Raw genomic sequence first — 20,701 nt, forward strand, 5'->3', positions numbered from 1 at the left:
TGCTATGAGAGGGACCATAGGAAGACTCTGACTACTCTGCCATCTTGGTCTTGTGTTGGAAAATATATTTCTTAATGTGGGGTCATAATCAGAATTGTTTGAAAGCCATTTATATTTAGCCCGATGCTCTTATTCCATGTTTCGATTTTTAAGATCAGTTTTTCATTACATAAGTAATATTTGAATAAATTTTCCTTTTAAAATTTAAGCCACTGGAGATAAAGTTATAGTTCCCTTGAACTACCACTCCCCATCCTCAAAAATAATTCCTATCAAAATTTTGGTGGGTATCTTTCTAGATCTTTTTCTATGATTTTACTTACATATACATGTACCCATAGAAACTATCTAGTATTATTTATGTACATTTCAAAAGCTAGATTAGACAGGTTCCTAACAGAAAACAGATGGCACTCTCAAATTTTAGAACAATTTTAAAATAATTAATGAAGATTCTATTTATAAAGGCATAGGCATGCGATGAAGTTATAGAGGTAGGCAGCGGTTAGATTGTGCAGGTCTTATAGGCCAGGTTAAGGAGTTTGGATTTTATCTTCAGTGCAGTGGGGACCCATTCAATAGGTTTTTTGTGGGGGGCAGGGATGAGATCTCCTTTAGCGTTTTAAAAGTTTACTCTTGCTGCTTTGTGGAGACTGGGCTGGAGGCGAGCAAAAGTAGAAGCAGGCAGAGGTTAGTTAGGAGGCTGAAGCAGCATAGCAGCATGCCTGGTCTAGAAGGGTAGCATGAATGGGCACTAGGGGTGAGGAACGAGAATGGAAATCTGATGATGAAATACTGAGTTTGAACATACATTTTTGATGGCACATACAGTACCAGATACTTGAAATACCAGTCATATTTGGACTTACTTTGCAACTGTATTAGAACTAGAACTTAAGAACCAGGAATGTCACAGGCTAGGTACCCTGGGAATCAGGCCCTGAGATGAAGGCTGGCATTCAGGAAGTTTCTCAGGAAGTGCTCTTGGAACTGACACCAATGAAAGGGAAGAGAAGGAAGTAGGATGGAACTGAGGGAGAAGTTGGGCTGCAATGCAGTCTCAATGGAGGCCTCAGCTGACCTGCAAGGATTCTAAAGCTAACTTTCAGAGTTTTCCCAAGTTGGGGGAATCTTTACATCCCCATTCCAGTCAGTTATTAGAAGTGGGCTGCCCAGGAAAGGAAATGTGATATTGAGGGAGGTGACTCTTTTCAGCCAAAGCAATCTCCATAGGTGCTGACAGCTGAGGGCAATACCCCCAGCAGGTGGAAGAGTAAATCCTTTATTCCTGAAGGAGACTCTGGTTAGTACATCACACCATCCACCCTGGAAAGGACCTTAGACATCACTTACTCTAAGCCCGTATTATATAGCTATCGAACCTTAGGAACCGAGGGGGCTAGTGGTTCGCAATAGTACCCAGGTCTCCTGGCACACACTGTATCATGCTTTTCAGGACCCTGTGTTGTTCTAGCTTAAAAAAAAAATCAGAGTTTTATTTGAAATGTGTTGTCTGCATGCTCATAGTTGGTTGAGGGAATTCTTTAAAAACTTTTTTTTTGGTTTTCTTTGAGAGTTTAGAAAAAAATAAGGTTGAGTTCTGAGTTGAATAAATTAGAGTAACTTGCTCCAATTACTTGATTCTTAGTTTAGTTTAAGATATTGGCTGATACTGAAAGTCAAAGACAAAAACAGACTCTAAGAGACACCAGCCCCCCTCCCTCCAGCAGCAAGTGCTGACCTCTGAGGTACATCGATAGCCCTGAAGGGATATCTGATTCCCGGATGTAAAGCAAAAGGAATTAGGAATTGATTCTTTGCAAAGACTGTCAGGTCCCAAAATTCTAGCTGAAGAACCAATGAGAATTGGGGACCTATTATAGGGACACAGCCACTCCGTGGCAATTTTCATTTGGAAGGATTTCCACTGACAGTTGCTGATGTCATTCATTTTTCTTACCATGGATCCCAGCATGAAAGATATGAAGAGAATTTAGTGACTCTGATTCTCCTGCCGTGTAATGACAGCAGGCTCCAGGGGAAAAAAAAAAAGGTTGGGGGGGCTCTTTAGGAAATTGTAGTAATAAACTTTTGCCTACTAGATTGATACCAATTACCAAATAACATCCTGGTGGGTGGAAAATGGCATTATAAACTTGGGCTCTTGTCCCAGCTCTGTCACTTAAGCATATGGCCTTGAACAAGTCACTGCACCTCACTGACTCACTGGTAAAATGCAAGAGTTAAACTGATGATCCTTTTCAGCTTTAACATGCTCTGCTTTGTCTGAAGCCAAAACTTACTAATAGACTCAATTTCCTCCTTGCAGTTGATAATATATGGTAAAATCTGGCCACCATTTACTGAGCATGCTCTCTGACCTGGTGCAGTACTAAGTTCTTTACAGACATTCTATTAGTGAATCTTCTGTATCAGTCAGTGTTTTCAGTTGCAAGCAACTGAACCCATTCTAGCTAAATAGAAAACCAGCTCACAGACTTCCTGGAATGTCCAGAGATCAAGCTCAGACGTTGTGCTAATATGAGCAATGCCCAAATCATAGCTGGTGGGTTATCCAACAAAGATGCGTGTGCTGCCCCTCTTGATCCTCCTGGGTGAAAAGGAAGCTGTGGTGAGGCCTGGACGCAACTTGTGATCAAGCCAAGAGGAAAAGGAAGAGGGCACCTAACTCTAGCAAATGGAGCTCAAGGCCTTTGATTACTGCATGCCCACTTGGTTATTCCATAGTGTCTAAGGGCAATCTTGAGGCCCCGAAGCACCACTAGTGGTGATGTGTCCTCAAAGCAGGGGAGTACTAGGAGACAGCCAAGTCCCTAATTAGCCTCGCATCATTAATAACTAGTAATAATAATAGCTATCACTTAACACATGCCAGATACTATACTAAACGGTTTATACAGAGTATCCCATTTCATGCTCTCAACATCTCTTTGGGGTGAGTCATATTATTACTCCTATTTTAAAGAAAAGCAAACTGAGCCTCAGCAATGTTATTTAATTTGCTCAAAGTAAGTAAGTGGTGAAATGGAGATGTGAACCTGGGCAGTCTGATTTCAGGGACCTAGTTAAAGATCACTCAGGAATCCCAAACTGGAGGCTCAATTTAGAGGATGCTACCATGTTCCACATGACCATTTAGTTTAGCCTCCTGCACTCAGTATTAAAAGGCAGTGTCCACTGGCAGCCAGGCATGATGTTGGGTGGAACCGACCAGCTCAATGACAAATTTTATACATGCTTGTTGACTGGTTCACTTCATTACCCACCTCTTCCTGTAGGCACTGACATCAGTGGGCCGTGCGCTGTTAGGCAAATTACTTACTCTTGCTTACTTACTCTTAAATTTACAAGAAGTTAAAATATATATGCAGAGATGTCTCTTCCCTATAAAACAAGAGAGTTGGACTAGATAGTCTATCACAAAGGTCTTTCCCGGTTTTAAAATGTTATGGATCTAGAGCTTCCCAGCCACTGGGCCATCCTCTTGGGTCCAGTAGCCAGATGCTCAGATCAGCAAGGTAACCAGTCATCCTCAATCATTCAGCCCAGAAAGTCCGTGACATTACCCTTGCTCACTCTGTTTCCAGTCACTGACACCCTCAGAGAGCATTCTTTCAACTCCAGGTCAACAGAAAGGCATGGGGAAGAAGAGAGGAAGTCAGTTAAACTTCAGAGAGAACTAAGTAAAAATCCTTGAAAACGTAGAGAAGGAACATATACACAAGCATAAAAGGAAGGATCAGTCCGAGTGGGTTGAGACCACCTTTTGTTGATGTGAATTTTCTGCCCTAGGGAGAAGCAAAGATGCTGAAAGATGGGAAGGTCTTCAGAGTGGTCCAGGAGAACTGCTGGGATCCAGATGTTCGTATTAGAGAAATGGACCAAACAGGTACTTATGATGAAAAATGCTACCCATGTCTGCATCTGATGTAAAAACAGTGCCTGCTCTTAAAGTGTCACTTTACAAGATGGCAGCTTCTGAGCCCTTTCTCTGCCAGGCCAGGCTGCACTGGCTGTGCTGGGGAAGGGGTGGGACCTTGCATTACAATGGTTTTTAGTGTGTAAATTTAAAATTTTTTATCAGGTATACCCTATTTTAAAACAGAATCTTATATCATCGAAAGATAAAAGTGGCATTTTATTATTTAAAAATTTTTAAGTTCAAATGGTATGATGTTGTTGTTAGCTGCCATTGAGTGGACTCTAACTCACAGCAACCTCATGTACAACAGAATGAAACATTGCCTGGGCCTGTGTCATCCTTATGATCACCAGCATGATTAAGTCCATTGTCCCAGCTACTGTGCCACTCCATCTCACCGAGGGTCTCCCATGCCCTTGCTGATCCTCTACTTCACCAAACGTGATACCCTCCCGATGGCATGCCCAAGCGAGTCAGTGTTCTGTTATAATCAGTAAGGTTTTCAATGGCTAATTTTTGGAAGTATATCACCAGGCCTTTCTTCCTAGTCTGTCTTGGTCTGAAAGCTCCACTGAAACGTGTCCACCATGGGTGACCCTGCTGGTATTTGAAATATCAGTGGTATAACTTCCAGCATCATAGCAACACACAAGCAACCCACAGTACGGCAAACTGACAGATAGGTGCTGGTCAAATGTGTAGTATTTACTTATTATGAAGTCAATCAATAAGTCAGTTAAAACTATAAATTACATATTATGGATGCCAATTGCCTGCTTAGGCAGACTTAAACCAAAAAAAAAAAAAAAAAAAAAACAATTCTTACAGCGGCCCTATAAGGGCAAAGTAAGACTGTCCCATAGGGTTTCCATGGAGCAGTTGGTGGATTCAAACTACCAAACTTTTGGTAAGCAGCTGTAGCTCTTAACCACTGTGCCACCAGGGCTCCTAGGCAGGCTTAGGATCCAAATTTATTTCTATAGCTTGCTTTGGTGCACAGTATATGGCAAATTCCCACTGACACGTAAGAAATGTGTCAGTGGTTTGTGAAACCAGTGGAAACTATATGTGGCATGTGGAAACGGTAGCCATTAAAAAAAAAAAAAAAGTTAATACACGTACTTTCAGAATCTCTATAGTGAAACCAGAGTTGGAAAGAGGAGAATCAGAAAATTTGTTTCAGAACTGAATTAGTAATCATTTCTAACAACTGCTTGCATTTCTTATCTCATATTTAAAAATCAAACAAGTCCCCATAATTTAAACTAATTTTGAAGACTGTCTGAACTATGATACGATGGGCATGTTATGTTTTCATTTGTTACTGCCTAGCAATTTTTTTTTTTTTTTTTAGCAGTCAACTGTGTTGCCGGAGGAGCCTTCCCTGGCGCGTATGGGTCACGCAAGCAGGCCAGGCATGAGGCTGTGATGGCACACTGGCCACCACTGGCATTGTCAAGCCCAGATTTTGACATCAGTGGTCTGGGTTTACACCAGAAAACAAACAATTCATACACACAAATAAATAAAAGACCAGGTTAGAACTAGTCCCTTCCTAATCCAAGACAAATGTGTCATAAATTCCAGTATACACACAGAGATGGCAGGAGACATTTTATTCTGAGTTCCATACAAAAGGAGTTAACCTACCCAAAGTGAGCAAGTGGTCTCTGGCACGTGAGAAGGTGGTGCGGGATACACTGGGCCATGTGAATTGTTTTATGGGTTTTTTTTTAAATATTTAAAAATACAGCATTCAAATTAAACTTTGCAGAAAACCTGAAGCATCTCCTTACAACTTTCCACAGAATCTCATGTCTAAACCCCTGTTCTAGAAGTATATTGGGGTGTGAGGGGGGGCTGGAGAAGGACAAACTCCTCAGACCTAAGCAAAAAGCAAGGCTTTGCTCTAAATATGATGCTGGGGCTCCTTTCAAGAAGAAAACCGGTGGGAATAAGGTTCAGATTACTGGTGTCAGAAATATGGCTTATGGCTGCAGTTTAGGTGAAGTGCATGTGTCTTTTTGGTTTTGTTCTTGTGTTTCAATCTGTGGCTGTGCTTCAAAGAACCGTCGTGACTAGCACTTGTTGAACATTTACTTTCTGCCAGGCGCTGTTCCAGCACCTAAATGCAATTAATGCATTAATTCATTTAATCCCTACAACAGCTCTATGAGGTAGGATCTATTACTATGCACATTTTACAGATGAAGAAACCGAGGAATACAGGTTAAGCAGTTTACCCAAGATCGCACAGCTTATAAGGAGCAGTACTAGGACTTGAACTCAGGCAGTCTGGCCCCAGGGGCTTAACCACTACATCCTACTATCTCTGTGGAGGCAAGGAAATAAAACGATGGAGGCCAAGAATGGAAGATCCAGCAACCCATGCTACTTTCGCAGGGAGGGAAATGTAATTGGCAGCCCCTGGGTCACTTCATCACGCGCTCCAACACAAAGACAACAAAGAGATAATACGTGTAGGTGTCTCCTAAGGTCTCAACCAGGTTGAGTTACTGTTGGAGCTGGTTCCTAGTACAGGCCCAGGGAGTGTTGGAACGGTTGATCTTCAGGCCCTGCTGAGGGCTGGGGTGGGAGCTCAGCCCTCTCTCTTCCATGCTTCGTGAAGAGGGCTAAGAGGCCCCAGAGGTGGATGGTGTTTTACACACCTGCTCATTTTTCCTTCTCTCTCAACATTTCTATGGGCTGTTGTACCTATTGTTACGTAAGTGGTCCAAGGAGGTTCAGTAATTTGCTCAGAATCACAGTAAATGGCAGAGCTGGGGTTGTACCTAAGGCTGCTTCTCCTGTTCCACCACAAAATCTCCTTCCAAACCTTCCTCATGTAAAGAACCATGGGAGGTGCTAGTTAAAAAATGTTTTCAGTCCCACCCACTGAAGCGAAATCTCCAAAGGAGCACCTGAGCATCTGTTTTGTAATGTCTCCCCCTTCCCATTTTAATTGACAGACAAGTTTGGGGAGCACTATGCTAGCCCATACTTGTCACATACAGCCCTCAACTCCCTTTTAAAGATACAACCTCTAATTGGATAGGGCTTGTTTTTTCTCTCTCAGTTCCCAGAGACCAGAGAATCTGTATCCAAACCAACCAACACACTAATAATGCAAGTCACTTAGGTTAATACAGTGAAACCTGTGAGAGCTGGCACTAGGTGGGACTGTCCCATTTTTCCAGGTCTCACAAGTTTTCCACCTCTGGCAGGGTGTGGTCTTACCGCCTTTCTATCACTCTCTATTAGTGGAAAATATTTGAGTTTTCCTTCTTTGAAAGGTTTCCACCTTACACAGGTTTCAGCTTTTGCAGGTTTTACTCCCAGGCTGATGGCACAGTGGTTAAGCATTCAGCTGTTTACCAAAATGTTGGTGGTTCAAACCTACCAGTCACTCCACAGGAGAAAGATATGACTGTCTGCTTCCATAAGGACTATAGCCTTGGATATCCTATGGGGCAGTTCTACTCTGTCATATAGAGTTTGCTATGAGTCAGAATTGACTTGATGGCAACAAGTTTGGCTTATCTTTACAAGGGCAAATTGCCAGGTCTTTTCCCCCAAGGAGCAGCTCATGAGTTTGAACCACTGACCTTTTTGTTAGCATCCAAGCACTTAACCACTATGCTGCCAGGGCTCCTAAATTAATCTATAGGGTGGAGAAATGACATAAAGTAAGTAAAAGTAGAAGCGAAAAAAAAAAAACCAAACCTGTTGCCGTCAAGTCGATTCCGACCCATAGCGACCCTATAGGACAGAATAGAACTGCCTGCCCTATAGGGTTTCCAAGGAGCACCTGATGGATTCCAACTGCTGACCCTTTGGTTAGCAGCCGTAGCACTTAACCAGTACACCACCAAGGTTTCCAAAAGTAGAAGGTACTCATGTATTTTATATTAATCAGTTAATGTAAGTAAATCTTACGACAGTGTTTACCAATGCTCTCTAAGCAAAAGCTGTAGTTTCTAGTTCTTATTAAACAATGATTTATTCTTTCATTTATTGGATACCTCAGCGTGTTGGACACTGCTCTGAACGCTGCAGACACAGCACAGACAAGACAGCTCACCAGTGCCTGTGTTCAAGTTGGAGGAGTAAAAAAATAAACACAATAATGACAGATCGTAGTAAGGATTAGAGGAGAAAAGGGACAGGATGACATGGTGAGAGTGACAGGGGTCAGAAAAGGCCTAAGGAGGTGACATTTGAACCAAGATCTGAGGGTGAGAAGGTGCCAACCCTGTGATGAACCAAAAGAAAAGCTTTCCAGGCAGGTGGAACAGCAGTGAAAAGGCCCCAGGGCAGGGAACAGCTTCGAAGAACACGCAGGAGGCCAAGGAAGCGTGATATGGTCCATGGGAAGGGACTGCATGGGGCCTTCTAAACCATGTTCAAGTCTGGAATTTACTCTAAGTGTGATGGAAAGTCCTTGGAGGCTTTGAGCAAGGGAGTGACTTGCTCTAAATTTTAACATCTCATTCTGACTGCCGAGTGGAGAACAAACTGTAGGGTGACGGACCCCCCGGAGGCTTCTGCAGTGAGTGGTCCATGTGTGAAATGTTGGTGGCCTGGACTTGGTGGAGTCAAGAGATGTGGGGAGTTGTGGGCTGATGAAAGGAATGGGGATAGAGCCAAAAGGACTTGCTGGTGGGCTGGGTATGAGTATGAGGGAAACAAGAGCTACCAGTCTGGCAGCATCTCTCCCTAACATCCCAGCTCCAGGAGTTGAAGATGAGACAGTCTAGGCATCCTGGATGCTGGATTCTGGAGAAAACCCCAGGGTTTCTCCTGGGCATTCCAGGCCATGAGACTCCATCCAGGTTCATTTGTTGTTGCTAGGGACCGTCGAGTCAGTTCTGACTCATAGTGACACTGTGTACAACAGAATGAAACGCTACCTGGTTCTGCATCACCCCCACAATCCTTGTTATACTTGAGCCTATTGTTGCAGCCACTGCGTCAATTCATCTCATTGAGGGTCTTCCTCTTTTCTGCTGACCCTCTGCTTTACTAAGCATAATGTCCTCCTGATAACAAGTCCAAAGCATGTGAGACAAAGTCTCACCATCCTTGCTTCTAATAAGCATTCAGGCTGCACTTCTTCCAAAACAGATTTGTTCATTCTTCTGGCAGTCCATGGCATATTCAATATTCTTTGCCAACGCCATAATTCAAAGACTTCAATTCTTTTTCGGCCTTCCTTATTCATTGTCCAGCTTTCACATATGCCATGGCTTGAGTCAAGTGCACTTTAATCCTTAAAGTGACATCTTTGCTTTTTAATGTTTTAAAGTGGTCCTTTGCATCAAATTGCCCAATGCAATGCGTCCTTTGATTTCTTGACTGCTGCTTCCATGGGCATTGACTGTGGATCCAAGTAAAATGAAGTTCTTGACAAGTTCAATCATTTCTCCGTTTATCATGATGTTGCTTATTAGTCCAGTTGTGAGGATTTTTGTTTTCTATATGGTAAGGTATAATCTATACTGAAGGCTATAGTCTTTGATATTCATCAAAAAATGATTCAAGTCCTCTTTATTTTCAGTAAGTAGGGTTGTGTCATGTGCATATCACAGGTTGTAAATGAGTTTTCCTCCAATCCTGATGCATGTTCTTCTTCCCATAGTCCAGCTTTTCAGATCATTTGCTCAGTATACAGATGGAATAAGTATGGTGAAAGGGTACAACCCTGTCTCACACCCTTCTTGACTTTAAACCACGCAGTATGCCCTTGTTCTGTTCAAAGGATTACCTCTTGTTCTAAGTACAGCTTCCTCATGAACACAGTTAAGTGTTCTGGAATGCCCATTCTTTGTGATGCAATCCATAATTTGTTATAATCAACACAGTCAATTGCCTTTGCATAGTCAATAAAACACAGGCAAGCATCTTTCTGGTATTCTCTGCTTTAAGCCATGATCCATCTGACATCAGCAATGATATCTCTTGTTCCAATTCCTCTGCTGAATTTAGCTTCAATTTCTGGCAATTCCCTGTTAATGGTTGCAGCAGCAACCATTCTGAATGATCTTCAGCAAAATTTTACTTGTGTGTGATATTAATGATATTGCTTGATAATTGCCACATTCTGTTGGATCACCTTTCTTTGGAATGGGTATCAGTATGCATCTCTTCCAGTTGGCCAGGTAGCTGTTCTCCAAATTTCTTGGCATAGACAAATGAGTACCTCCAGTGCCGCATCCGTTTGCTGAAACATCTCAGTTGGTATTCCATCAATTCCCGGAGCTTTGTTTTTTGCCAACACCTTCAGTGCAGTTGGTGCCTCTTCCTTCAGCACCATCAGTTCTTGATCACATGCTACCTCCTGAAATGGCTGAAAGCCGACCAATTATTTTTGGCTCTTCTTTTGATGCTTCCTGGGTCCTTTAATATTTTCCAGGTAAATGCTTAAGTATTGCCAACTCCAGGATTGAATTTTTTCTTCAGTTCTTTCAGCTTGAGAAATGCTGAGTGTGTTCTTCCCTTTTGGTTTTCTATCTCCAGGTCTTTGCATCTTTCATTATAATACTTTACTTTGTCTTCTTGAGCCATCCTTTGAAATTTTCTGTTCAGCATTTTTACTTCATCATTCTTCCTTTTGCTTTAGCTACTCTACGTTCAAGAGCAAGTTTCAGAGCCTCTTCTGACATCCATTTTGGTCTTTCATTTCTCTCCTGTCTTTCTGATGACTTCTTGTTTTCTTCATGTATGATGTCCTTGATGTCATTCCACAACTTGCCTGGTCTTCGGTCATCAGTGTTCAACGCATGAAATCTATTCTTAAGATGATCTCTAAATTCAGGTGGGATATACTCAAGATAGTACTTTGGCTCTAGTGGACTTGTTCTAATTTTCTTCAGCTTCGACTTGAACTTGCATATGAGCAATTGACAGTTTGTTAGGTAGCCAGCCCCTGGCCTTGTTCTGACTGATGATGTTGAGCTTTTCCATCGTCTCTTCCACAGGTGTAGTCAATTTGATTCCTGTGTATTCCATTTGATGAGGTCCACGTGTATAGTCATTGTTTATGTTGGTGAAAAAAGGTATTTGCAATGAAGAGGTCGTTGGCCTTGCAAATCCTATAATGCAATCTCCAGCATTGTTTCTATCACCAAGGTCATATTTTCCAACTACCGTTCCTTCTTTGTTCCCAACTTTCACATTCCAATCTCCAGTAATTATCAATGCATCTTGATTGCATGTTTGATCAATTTCAGACTTCAGAAGTTGGTAAAAATCTTCAATTCCTTCATCTTTGGCATTAGTGGTATGTAAATTTGAATAATGGTTGCATTAACTGATCTTCCTTGTAGCTGTATGAATATTATCCTATCACTGACAGTATTGTACTTCAGGATAGATCTTAAAATGCTCTTTTTGACAATGAACATGACACCATTCATCTTCTATTTGTCATTTCCAGCATAGACCACATGATTATCTAATTCAAAATGGTCCATTTCAGCTTATCAATGCCTAGGATATTGATTTTTATGCATTCCATTTCATTTTTGATGGCTTCCAATTTTCCTAGATTCATACCTTATACGTTCCACATTCTGATTATTCATTGATGTCTGCAGCTGTTTCTTTTCCTTTTGAGTCATACCACATCAGCAAATGAAGGCTCCAAAAGCTTGACTCCATCCACATCACTAAGGTCAACTCAACTTTGAGGAGGCAGCTCTTCCCCAACAGTATTTTGAGTGCCTTCCAACCTGAGGGCCTCATCTTTCTACACTTTATCAGACAGTGTTCCGCTGCTATTCGTAAGATTTTCATGGCCAGTTTTTCACAGGTAGACTGCTAGGCCCTTCTTCCTAGTCTGCTTTTGCCTGAAAGTTCTGCTGACACTTGTCCACCAAGGGTAACCATGCCGGTATTTGAAATTCTGGTGGCAAAGCTTCCAATATCGCAACAACATGCAAGCTACCACAGTACAACAAACTGTCAGATATGTGGTGGAGGCTCACTAGGAAGCTGAATTAAAGGCGTGGAGAACGGGGTTGAGAGATGCATTCTGTTATGCATGACCTAAGATGGAAAATCCCAGAAATTTTGGTGGAAAAATATTTTGCATTAAACAAAATTCCACAGGGAAGGTAGAATTAACCCTTGAAAGCTAGGTCAATTTTTTTTTTCCCCCTGAATGTTCTCATTTTCCCCTCTCTCCAGGACCTGAGGCTGAGGGATGAGGGAGGCCTGGGATGGAGGGCTGGGGCAGGGGGGTGGCTGGGTAGGGGAAACAGTGAGGGGATGGAAAGAAGTGGGAGGAAGTGAGTGGAGACTTGCTGAGCTCCTTGGGCCTCCGGTAAGGAAGAAGTGCTGGGCTATTCTCACCAGCTTTGTCTTTGTGTCCATGTTTAGGAGTGACTGTGCAAGCCCTTTCCACAGTTCCCGTTATGTTTAGCTACTGGGTGAGTGTGAAATCTCAAACCAACTCCTTGGTGGGGGAAGGTACATGTCCAGCTCCATAGTAAGTAGACAGAAGTCTCAACCTTAACATTGGGCCCACTGAGCCTCCCCCACTTTCCTCCCCTTTAGAGATAAGTGAGGTCCCGCAGCCTCTCGCACTGCAGTCTCTCCTCCCAGACCTGTCTTCCTAGCCATGTCCTTGCTCTAAACCTGCACTGCCCAGTATAGCAGCCAATGCACTGTCCAGTATAGTAGTCACTGGCCACATTATGCTATCAAGCACTTGAACGTGGCTAGTCCAAAATGAGAAGGGCTGTAAGGTTAAAATTACATTATGTTTCCATTGGACTGTACAGTTCTAGACCAGTCTCAATCTCCATTAGAATTTACCTGTCTGGTGGCTCATTCTTGCAATGCCCTCCTGGGTAGCTGACAAACCAATTAATTCTGAGGTATGAATGATAATACCCTAACATGTTACCTCCCAGAGTTACAATTCAAAATGGGATTCCCTGCAACTAATGTCACAAAACAATATATGTATAAATTTTTGTATGAGAAATTAACTTGAGCTGTAAACTTTCACCTGAAGCACATTTTTAAAAAAAGGGGATTCCTGGGGTTGGATGCCTTTCCCCACGAGAATAAATCTTGAGTGCTAAAAGTTTCATTGGTAAAAACAGTTAACACGCTTCGCTACTAACTAAAAGGTTGGAGGTTCAAGTCCACCCAGAGATGCTTTGGAAGAAAGTCCTGATGATCTACTTCCAAAAAATCAGCCAGGACTAAAAAGGACCATGTCTACCACAGCCTCCACCAGACTGAGTCCAGTACAACTAGATAGTGCCCAGCTAGCACCACTGACTGCTCTGACAAGGATCACAATAGAGGGTCCCAGACAGAGCTGGAGAAGAATGTAGAACAAAATTCTAACTCAGAGGAAAGACCAGCCTTGCTGGCCTGACAAAGACTGGAGAAACCCTGAGAGTAACCCCCAGACACCCTTTCAGCTCAGTAATGAAGTCACTCCTGAGGTTCACCCTTCAGCCGAAGATTAGACAGGCCCATAAAACAAAATGAGACTAAAGGGGCATACCAGTCCAGGGGCAAGGACTAGAAGGCAAGAGGGAACAGGAAAGCTGGCAATAGAGAATACAAGGTTGAGACAGGAGAGCGCTGACATGTCGTGGGGTTGTTAACCAATGTTATAAAACAATATGTGTACTAACTGTTTAATAAGAAACTAGTTTGTTCTGTAAGACTTCATCTAAAGTACATTAAAAAAATGAATAAATCAACCATTGGAAACCTTATCGAGCACAGTTCTTTCTGACACACATGGGGTCACCATGAGTCAAAGTCAACTCAATGGCAAGTGGTCCTGATATGACTAAAAGTTTCAGGCGTTATTTGCAAGCTTGTAGACGAATGTTTCTGCACATAGCCAGGGGTAGGGTAGGCATTATAGTTTCATGGCACCCTTTAAATTTAGCACTAAGGACCTGCTCAAATTTAAAGGGTTCTCTATGGGGCAGTTCTACTCTGTCTTATATGGTTACTATGAGTCGGAATTGACTCAATGTCAACAGGTTTCTTTTTTTTTTTCTACCTGCTCCAACAAGTAGATGTCCACTTCCTGTTGTGCTTTAAGGAATGATAGAATACCATCTACTCACACATAGTTCCCTCCACCTATGCTCGTATTTCCAGTATTAGCAATTCAGTCCTTATCTGTGATTGGATTCACTATTTAAATAAAAACGCCCCTAAGACCTCAGTATGTTTGGATGTATCAGATTGGGTACTGTTCCAACTGAACAACTAGGATTGCAGGAGAGAACCAAATTCCTGGCAGTGGGGTGGGTCAGTGGAGGGATGTTGAAAGGAAGGAAAACAGAGAAGAAAGGAGGGTTAGGCAAACCAAAAGCAAACTTTGTCTGCCTCAGAATTCGGCCAAGGCCAGCCGGGAGCGTCACTGCCAACCAGGAGGACAGAGAGAATGACAGGCAGAGAGAAGAGGTCTGTGAGCCAGCCTAGCATCCCATGATGAGGTGCACTGATGGTGCTGCCAGGTGCTTGACCAGGTACAGGCTCCTGTGTGGGGCTGGGGTGCCTGAGTGCCCCACCATGTGGGATCCTGCCTACAGCTGGCCAGCGGTCAGTTCTAATTCCATCTCCAGTGTTAGGATACCTGGCCCCACAACCATGTCTTCTGATTATGGCCTTGATTTTTCTAATTAGTTGCCAGATAGTAGCAGTTTCCTTTACAAAGATTGGCATCTGGGTCCTCTGTAACCAATGCCTATCTCAATGTGTGCCTCGGTTTTCTGGGGGGACAAAGCCACTGACACAAAAAACCCAAACAAGTTGACACCAACTCATGGTGACCCATATGTGTCAGGGTAGAGCTGTGCTCCATAGAGTTTTCAGAGGCTGATTTTTCCAAGTCAATCACCAGGCCTTTCTGCTGAGGCATCTCTGCATGGACTTGAGCCTCCAACCTTCCAGTCAGCAGCTGAGTATGTCAATGTTTGCACCACCCAGAGACACCCAAGCCACTGAGAGTGAGGAATAATTTAACTCAGGGGATGTGTTGTTCAGAGCAAATCTCTAAAGAAGTGGGTTTTGACCGACATGGTTTTTCCTTTCCTGTTTTGACCAGGCCAAACCGCTGGACACTTTAGACCTGTGTCAGCTTTTAAACAATGACTTAGCAGCCACTGTTGCATGCCACCCCCGGAGGTTTGTGGGACTGGGGACATTGCCCATGCAGGCCCCGGAGCTGGCCGTCAAGGAGATGGAGCGCTGTGTGAAGGAGCTGGGCTTTCCGGGGGTTCAAATCGGCTCCCACGTCAACGAGTGGGACCTGAATGCTCAGGAACTCTTCCCCGTCTACGCAGTGAGTACCAGGTGCTCGCTCACCAGTGCGCACCTGCTGAACGCCTAGCCCGGGCCAGGCGCTGCGCTGAGCTCGGGTGGGCAGATGAATGTGCCCCTTGAGAGAAGAGTAGAGGTAGAGAAATATGCATGAAGACATGTTAGACGTAGGTGAAAAAAAAAAACCATTGCCCGTGGAGTCCATTCTGATTCATAGCGACCCTTTAGGACAAAGTAGAACTGCCCCATGGAGTTTCCAAGGAGGGCCTGGCAGATTCGAACTGCCTACGCTTTGGTTAGCAACCACAGCACTTAACCACTACGCCACCAGGGGTTCCCAAAGTAGGTGGGTGGTGTGGAAAGAGCTCCCAATAGGGAGCGGGCCTTTCCACGGAAGATGGATGGGGCAAATCCTTCATTGAAACTCAGTGGAATCTCTCTTCTTTCTATCCCCTTTTCTCTCCTTTTAATCTTTCATTTAGATGCCAAATTATTACCTTCATCATAGCCACTGTGCATAAGAACCACGTGAATGACGTGTAAAGAAAAAGAAATGTATTTTTTTCTTTGGAAAAAACCAAATTATTGCTTTTTGAAAATATGAAATAATTTTGAAGATATTGTGGAAAATGCAGAAAAGTATAAAGAAGAAAACAAAAATCATGCATAATCCCACCACCCGAAGATAGATAACCACTGTTATAGTACATTTTATCTGTTCTTTTATTTGCATATACTGATATTTTCACACAATTGGAATACTTTTATGCATATGATTTTGTATCCTAATTGAAAATTTCTAACCTGAATGAAAATTCTCTGAATGCATGATTTTTAAATAACTGTAATCTATTCCAATAAATGAAAGGCCCCTAAAAAAATGATTTGCCTTCGACGGCTAAAGTTAGGCTGGCAGTTGGAACTCACCCAGCAGTACTGGCTGAAGAAAAGGCCTGGCTATCTGCTTCCATTAAGATTACAGCCAGGACACCCTGTGGGGCAGTTCCACTCTAACACATGGGGTTGCCATGATTCAAAATCAACTCAACGGCAACTAACAACAACGTTTCAATATATGGATATGTTATAATATCACCAGTCCTCTGTTGAGATACTTTCTAAACCATGTTTTCAAAATGTATGATAAAAATACATAATGAAAAATAATGCCATCAAAATGTTAAAATCTGATGAAACTATAATGGTGAGTATATGAATATTTATTACACTAATGTTTACAACTTTCTATATCTGAAATAATTTCATAATAAGATATATTTTCAAAAAAATCAGTGCCATCGATTTCTGAAATATCCAGCTTGAAATATTCATAGTCTCACAGTCAGCTACACCAGTCTTCCACCTTTCTTGTTCTTTCTGTAACTAACCTGCTTTCCTTAGTACCAGGATAAAACAGTGCATAAGTTCTTAATTGCATTTTTAAATTTCTTACTTCTTTAAACATTTTAATAGTACTGTTTTCTACGATTTTCATTGCAAATGTAAAATCTTCAATTATGAATTAAATAGATGTTAATGGTCTAACCAGGCATTCTAATCACTGATCATTCATTCATTCAATATTTATTGAACTCTTGCTACATGGAAATTTTTTCCTATGTTTGCATCTGTGGAAATGGCCCATAAGCTAGGGGATTGCCTGCCAGATTGTCTCCTAGTGACCTGAAAGATTTAACATTCCTCTAAATATTGAACTTCTTGAAACTTACTGTCTGTAATGGCTTAGCTGATGCAGAGAATGTTTCCTAGAAACTCTGATATAGTTTAAAAGAAGATTTATTTATTTGTGCATCCAAGTTGTTTCAGCACAGTGTGAATGAGCTGAAAGTCATTTTATTATTCCCTGGAATTGGGTTTATGAATTAGTAAAGGGTTTAGGAAGCAATGGTAGCTGGTTGCAGTCCAAATACTTATTTTCACCTTTGTATGACTAACTTGACCCATCAATCATTCTAACTAGGCTTTTTGGGGGGCTGCCAGTATCTGAGGGGATGCAAAGAAAGCATCTTGGCCTCAGTTGACTTGTGATGTCCTAGGGTTGACAGAGTATTTGTTTGCTTAGCAGGCTGGCCTGCCTCACTATGCTCTAGCTTGCATCAATAACACATGCTAAAACTAACGAATTACCCTGAGCCTAATTGACTCTTCACTGCAAGGTAACCATGAAGCTTCAGAGTGTCTCACTGTCCCCCTTATCTTCTAGACCTTCCTTCTTAGTGAGTAAACTCAATAATACATGCTCAGCTCAGTTTTCAGCATGAGGCAGAGTGGTAGTGTCAGATGGTCTGGCTCTAGCATTTGTCAGCCACAAGTCCTGAGGAAGTTACTTAGTCTCTATCTTCCTTATTTTCCTCCTCTGTAAAATGGGGGTAATAATAGTGCACATCTAATAAAGGATTACACTAGCCAATAAATGTAAAACTCTTACAACAGCTTTGGTACGTGGTACGTTCTCAGTTAATGTTAGTTATCAAATTTTGAGATTATAAATGACTTCTTTTTTGGTCTTTACAATGCCTCACATATAGAAAGTACTCAAAAATATTAGTTGAGGCCAAGATCATGGCTTAGTTATACATGCCATTATCTCCTCTCGCACCAAAAGCCAAAAAAAAACAAGCAAAACAGAAGCAGATAACAATCTGGGAACCCTGAACACCAAAAAAGAAGGTCTTGGAGGCAGAGCCAAGATGGCGGAATAGACAGACACTTCCGGCGAGCCCTCTATACAACAAAAAAAACTGAAAAAACAAGTGAAACGAGTATATTTGTGACAAGCTGGGGCCCTGAGCTTCAAAGGCAAGCTTAAAAAATTAACTGAGGGGCAGGGGGAGGAAGAGACCATTCAGAAGCAGAGAGGAGCTACCGGACCTGAATCACGGGGAGCTCTCAGGCACCATTCCCGGAGTGGCAGTGGTGGGCTGGTACTAGGGTTAGGCCGCAGTTTCCTCAGGGAGAAGCAGCCAGCCACACAGACTACTCACACCTCTGGAACCAGAGAAGAACGGCACTCTCGGCAAAAGCTAAGTACTTGCTTATATTTTACCACACCCTCCCACCCCCAAGCTGGCTTCAGCGGCTGAATTCCCTGGGCCTGAGATAGGCCCTGCTGAGCACCTAAAGCCATCCTCCCAGCCTTGGGGAAGGAAAAAATTTGCATTTTGGGGAAAAAATAATTTGCCAGCTCCACTAACCGGGGGAGCTCAGGACAGAAGCGGCTCCTGCCCAGGCATAAATGGTCTGTGTACTTTGAGCACCTTCCCCTCTGCATGGACCTGTATGGGACTCCAACCATTTCAGCAGTGCGGTGGAGAGGTGGGTGTTTGATGTTTGACATTGCTTTGCGTATTAAACAAGGTCCTCACCTACCCACATCAGGGACCTAAGGACTGGTAGCTTTACTCAGGTCACCCAGCCACCTGCAACAGGGGTCAAAGCATAACTGGTACCTCCCAGTCGTTACAACCAAAAACTTTAGGTGCCCATGGTCTGTCTGCAGAACCTACTCACCCGCACACTCTAGGGAAGGGGGACATGCTTTCCTCAGAGACACTCGGGGGTTGGTTCTCAGGCCTGTGCCTTGTTCACAGCCTGAAACCTCCTGATGCAATCAGATACTGGTATATACACCAATCACCCCTGCCCCTCTAAGACTGTAGGACAGAGACTGTACCACACACTGGAAACCTGAGCTGAATTCATACAAGAAAACTGAATGGACTCCTAGACTGATATACCTGATAACAGCTCTAGCCAGCTGGGGACAGGACATCAGAGCTCCAAAGGCAAAAATAATCAAGCTAGCTCACTCAAGCAACCCATTTGGGCATATCAAAACAAAACAAAGCAAGAAGCTACGACACAGTAAGCAAGCATAAACTAACACAATAACTTATAGATGGCTCAGAGACAACAGTCAATATCAAGTCACATAAAGAAATAGGCCATGATCACCTCAACAGGCTCTCAAAACAAAGAATCCAGGGATCTTCTAGATGAAAGTGCATTCCTGGAATTACCAGAGCCAGAATACAAAAGTTTAATATACAGAACCCTTCAAGACATCAGGAAGGAAATGAGGAAATATGCAGAACAAGCCAAGGAACACACAGATAAAGCAATTGAAGAAATTAGAAAGATTATTCAGAAACATAATGAAAAGTTTAACAAGCTGGAAAAATCCGCAGACAGACAGCAATCAGAAATTCAGAAGATTAACAATAAAATTACAGAATTAGATAACTCAATAGAAAGTCAGAGGAGCACAACTGAGCAAGTAGAAGCTAGAATTTCTAAACTGGAACATAAATCACTTGGCACTAATACATTTGAAGAAAAATCAGGTAAAAGAATTTTAAAAAATGAAGAAACCTTAAGAATCAGGTGTGACTATATCAAGAGAAAGAACCTACGAGTGATTGAAGTACCAGAACAGGGAGGGATAACAGAAAATACAGAGAGAATTGTTGAAGATTTGTCGGCAGAATACTTCCCTGATATTGTGAAAGATGAGGAGATATTTATTCAAGATGCTCAACGAACTCCACTTAAGGTAGATCTTAAAAGAAAGTCACCAAGGCATATTATAATCAAACTTGCCAAAACCAAAGGTAGAGAGGGAATTATAAAAGCAGCAAGCGATGAACAAAAAGTCACCTACAAGGGAGAGCCAATAAGAATAAGCTCGGACTACGCAGCAGAAACCATGCAGGTAAGAGGGCAATGGGATGACATATTTTAAAAAATTGAAGGAAAAAAATTGCCTTCCAAGAATCATATATCCAACAAAACTGTCTCTTAAATATAAAGGTGAAATTAAGACATTTCCAGATAAACACAAGTTTAGGAAATATATAAAAACCAAACCAAAACTACAAGAAATACTAAAGGGAGTTCTTTGGTTAGAAAATCAATAATATCAGGTATCAACCCCAGACTAGAACACTGGGCAGAGCAACGAGAAGTCAACCCAGACAGGGAAATCCAAAGAAACAAAGCAATATTATATATATAAAAAAAAAAGCTCAAAACAGGGTAACAGCGACGTTATTATATAAAAGAAGACAACATTAAAATAACAAAGGCGGACTAAGAAATGTAATCATAGACCTTCCACATGGAGAGGAAGATATAGCGATACAAAGAAATAAAAGATAAGTCTAAATTTAGAAAAATAGGGGTAAATAATAAGGTAACCACAAAGTAGACAAACTATCCTACTCATCAAAATAAAGTACAAGAAAAAAAAGAGACTCAGCAGAAACAAAATCAACAACAACAAATATGATGAAAGGATAATATATAAAGAAAATCTTCTCAGCACATAAAATTAAGTGGGAAAAAGAAACTGTCAACAGCACACAAAAAAAGACATCAAAATGATAGCACTAAATTCATACCCATCCATAATTACCCTGAATGTAAATGGACTAA

The 20,701-nt window shown here is 42.1% G+C and overlaps 1 protein-coding gene across 2 annotated transcripts in view; it reads left to right on the forward strand.

Annotated features, from left to right (window-relative positions):
- Nucleotides 1-20,701, forward strand: part of ACMSD (aminocarboxymuconate semialdehyde decarboxylase) — a 120,305-nt gene that overhangs the window by 41,286 nt on the left and 58,318 nt on the right. Inside the window, exons 3-5 of one of the 2 annotated variants that reach the window (XM_049888961.1) lie at nucleotides 3,814-3,910; nucleotides 12,323-12,372; nucleotides 15,033-15,269. In XM_049888961.1, coding sequence (XP_049744918.1) covers nucleotides 3,814-3,910; nucleotides 12,323-12,372; nucleotides 15,033-15,269 — 384 coding nt within the window. Of the gene's footprint in view, nucleotides 1-3,813; nucleotides 3,911-12,322; nucleotides 12,373-15,032; nucleotides 15,270-20,701 lie in introns of those variants that run through there. The other variant, XM_049888962.1, reaches the window with a different exon arrangement.

This window comes from Elephas maximus, chromosome 6 (genome assembly GCF_024166365.1).
Source record: "Elephas maximus indicus isolate mEleMax1 chromosome 6, mEleMax1 primary haplotype, whole genome shotgun sequence".
Lineage (NCBI taxonomy): Eukaryota > Metazoa > Chordata > Mammalia > Proboscidea > Elephantidae > Elephas > Elephas maximus.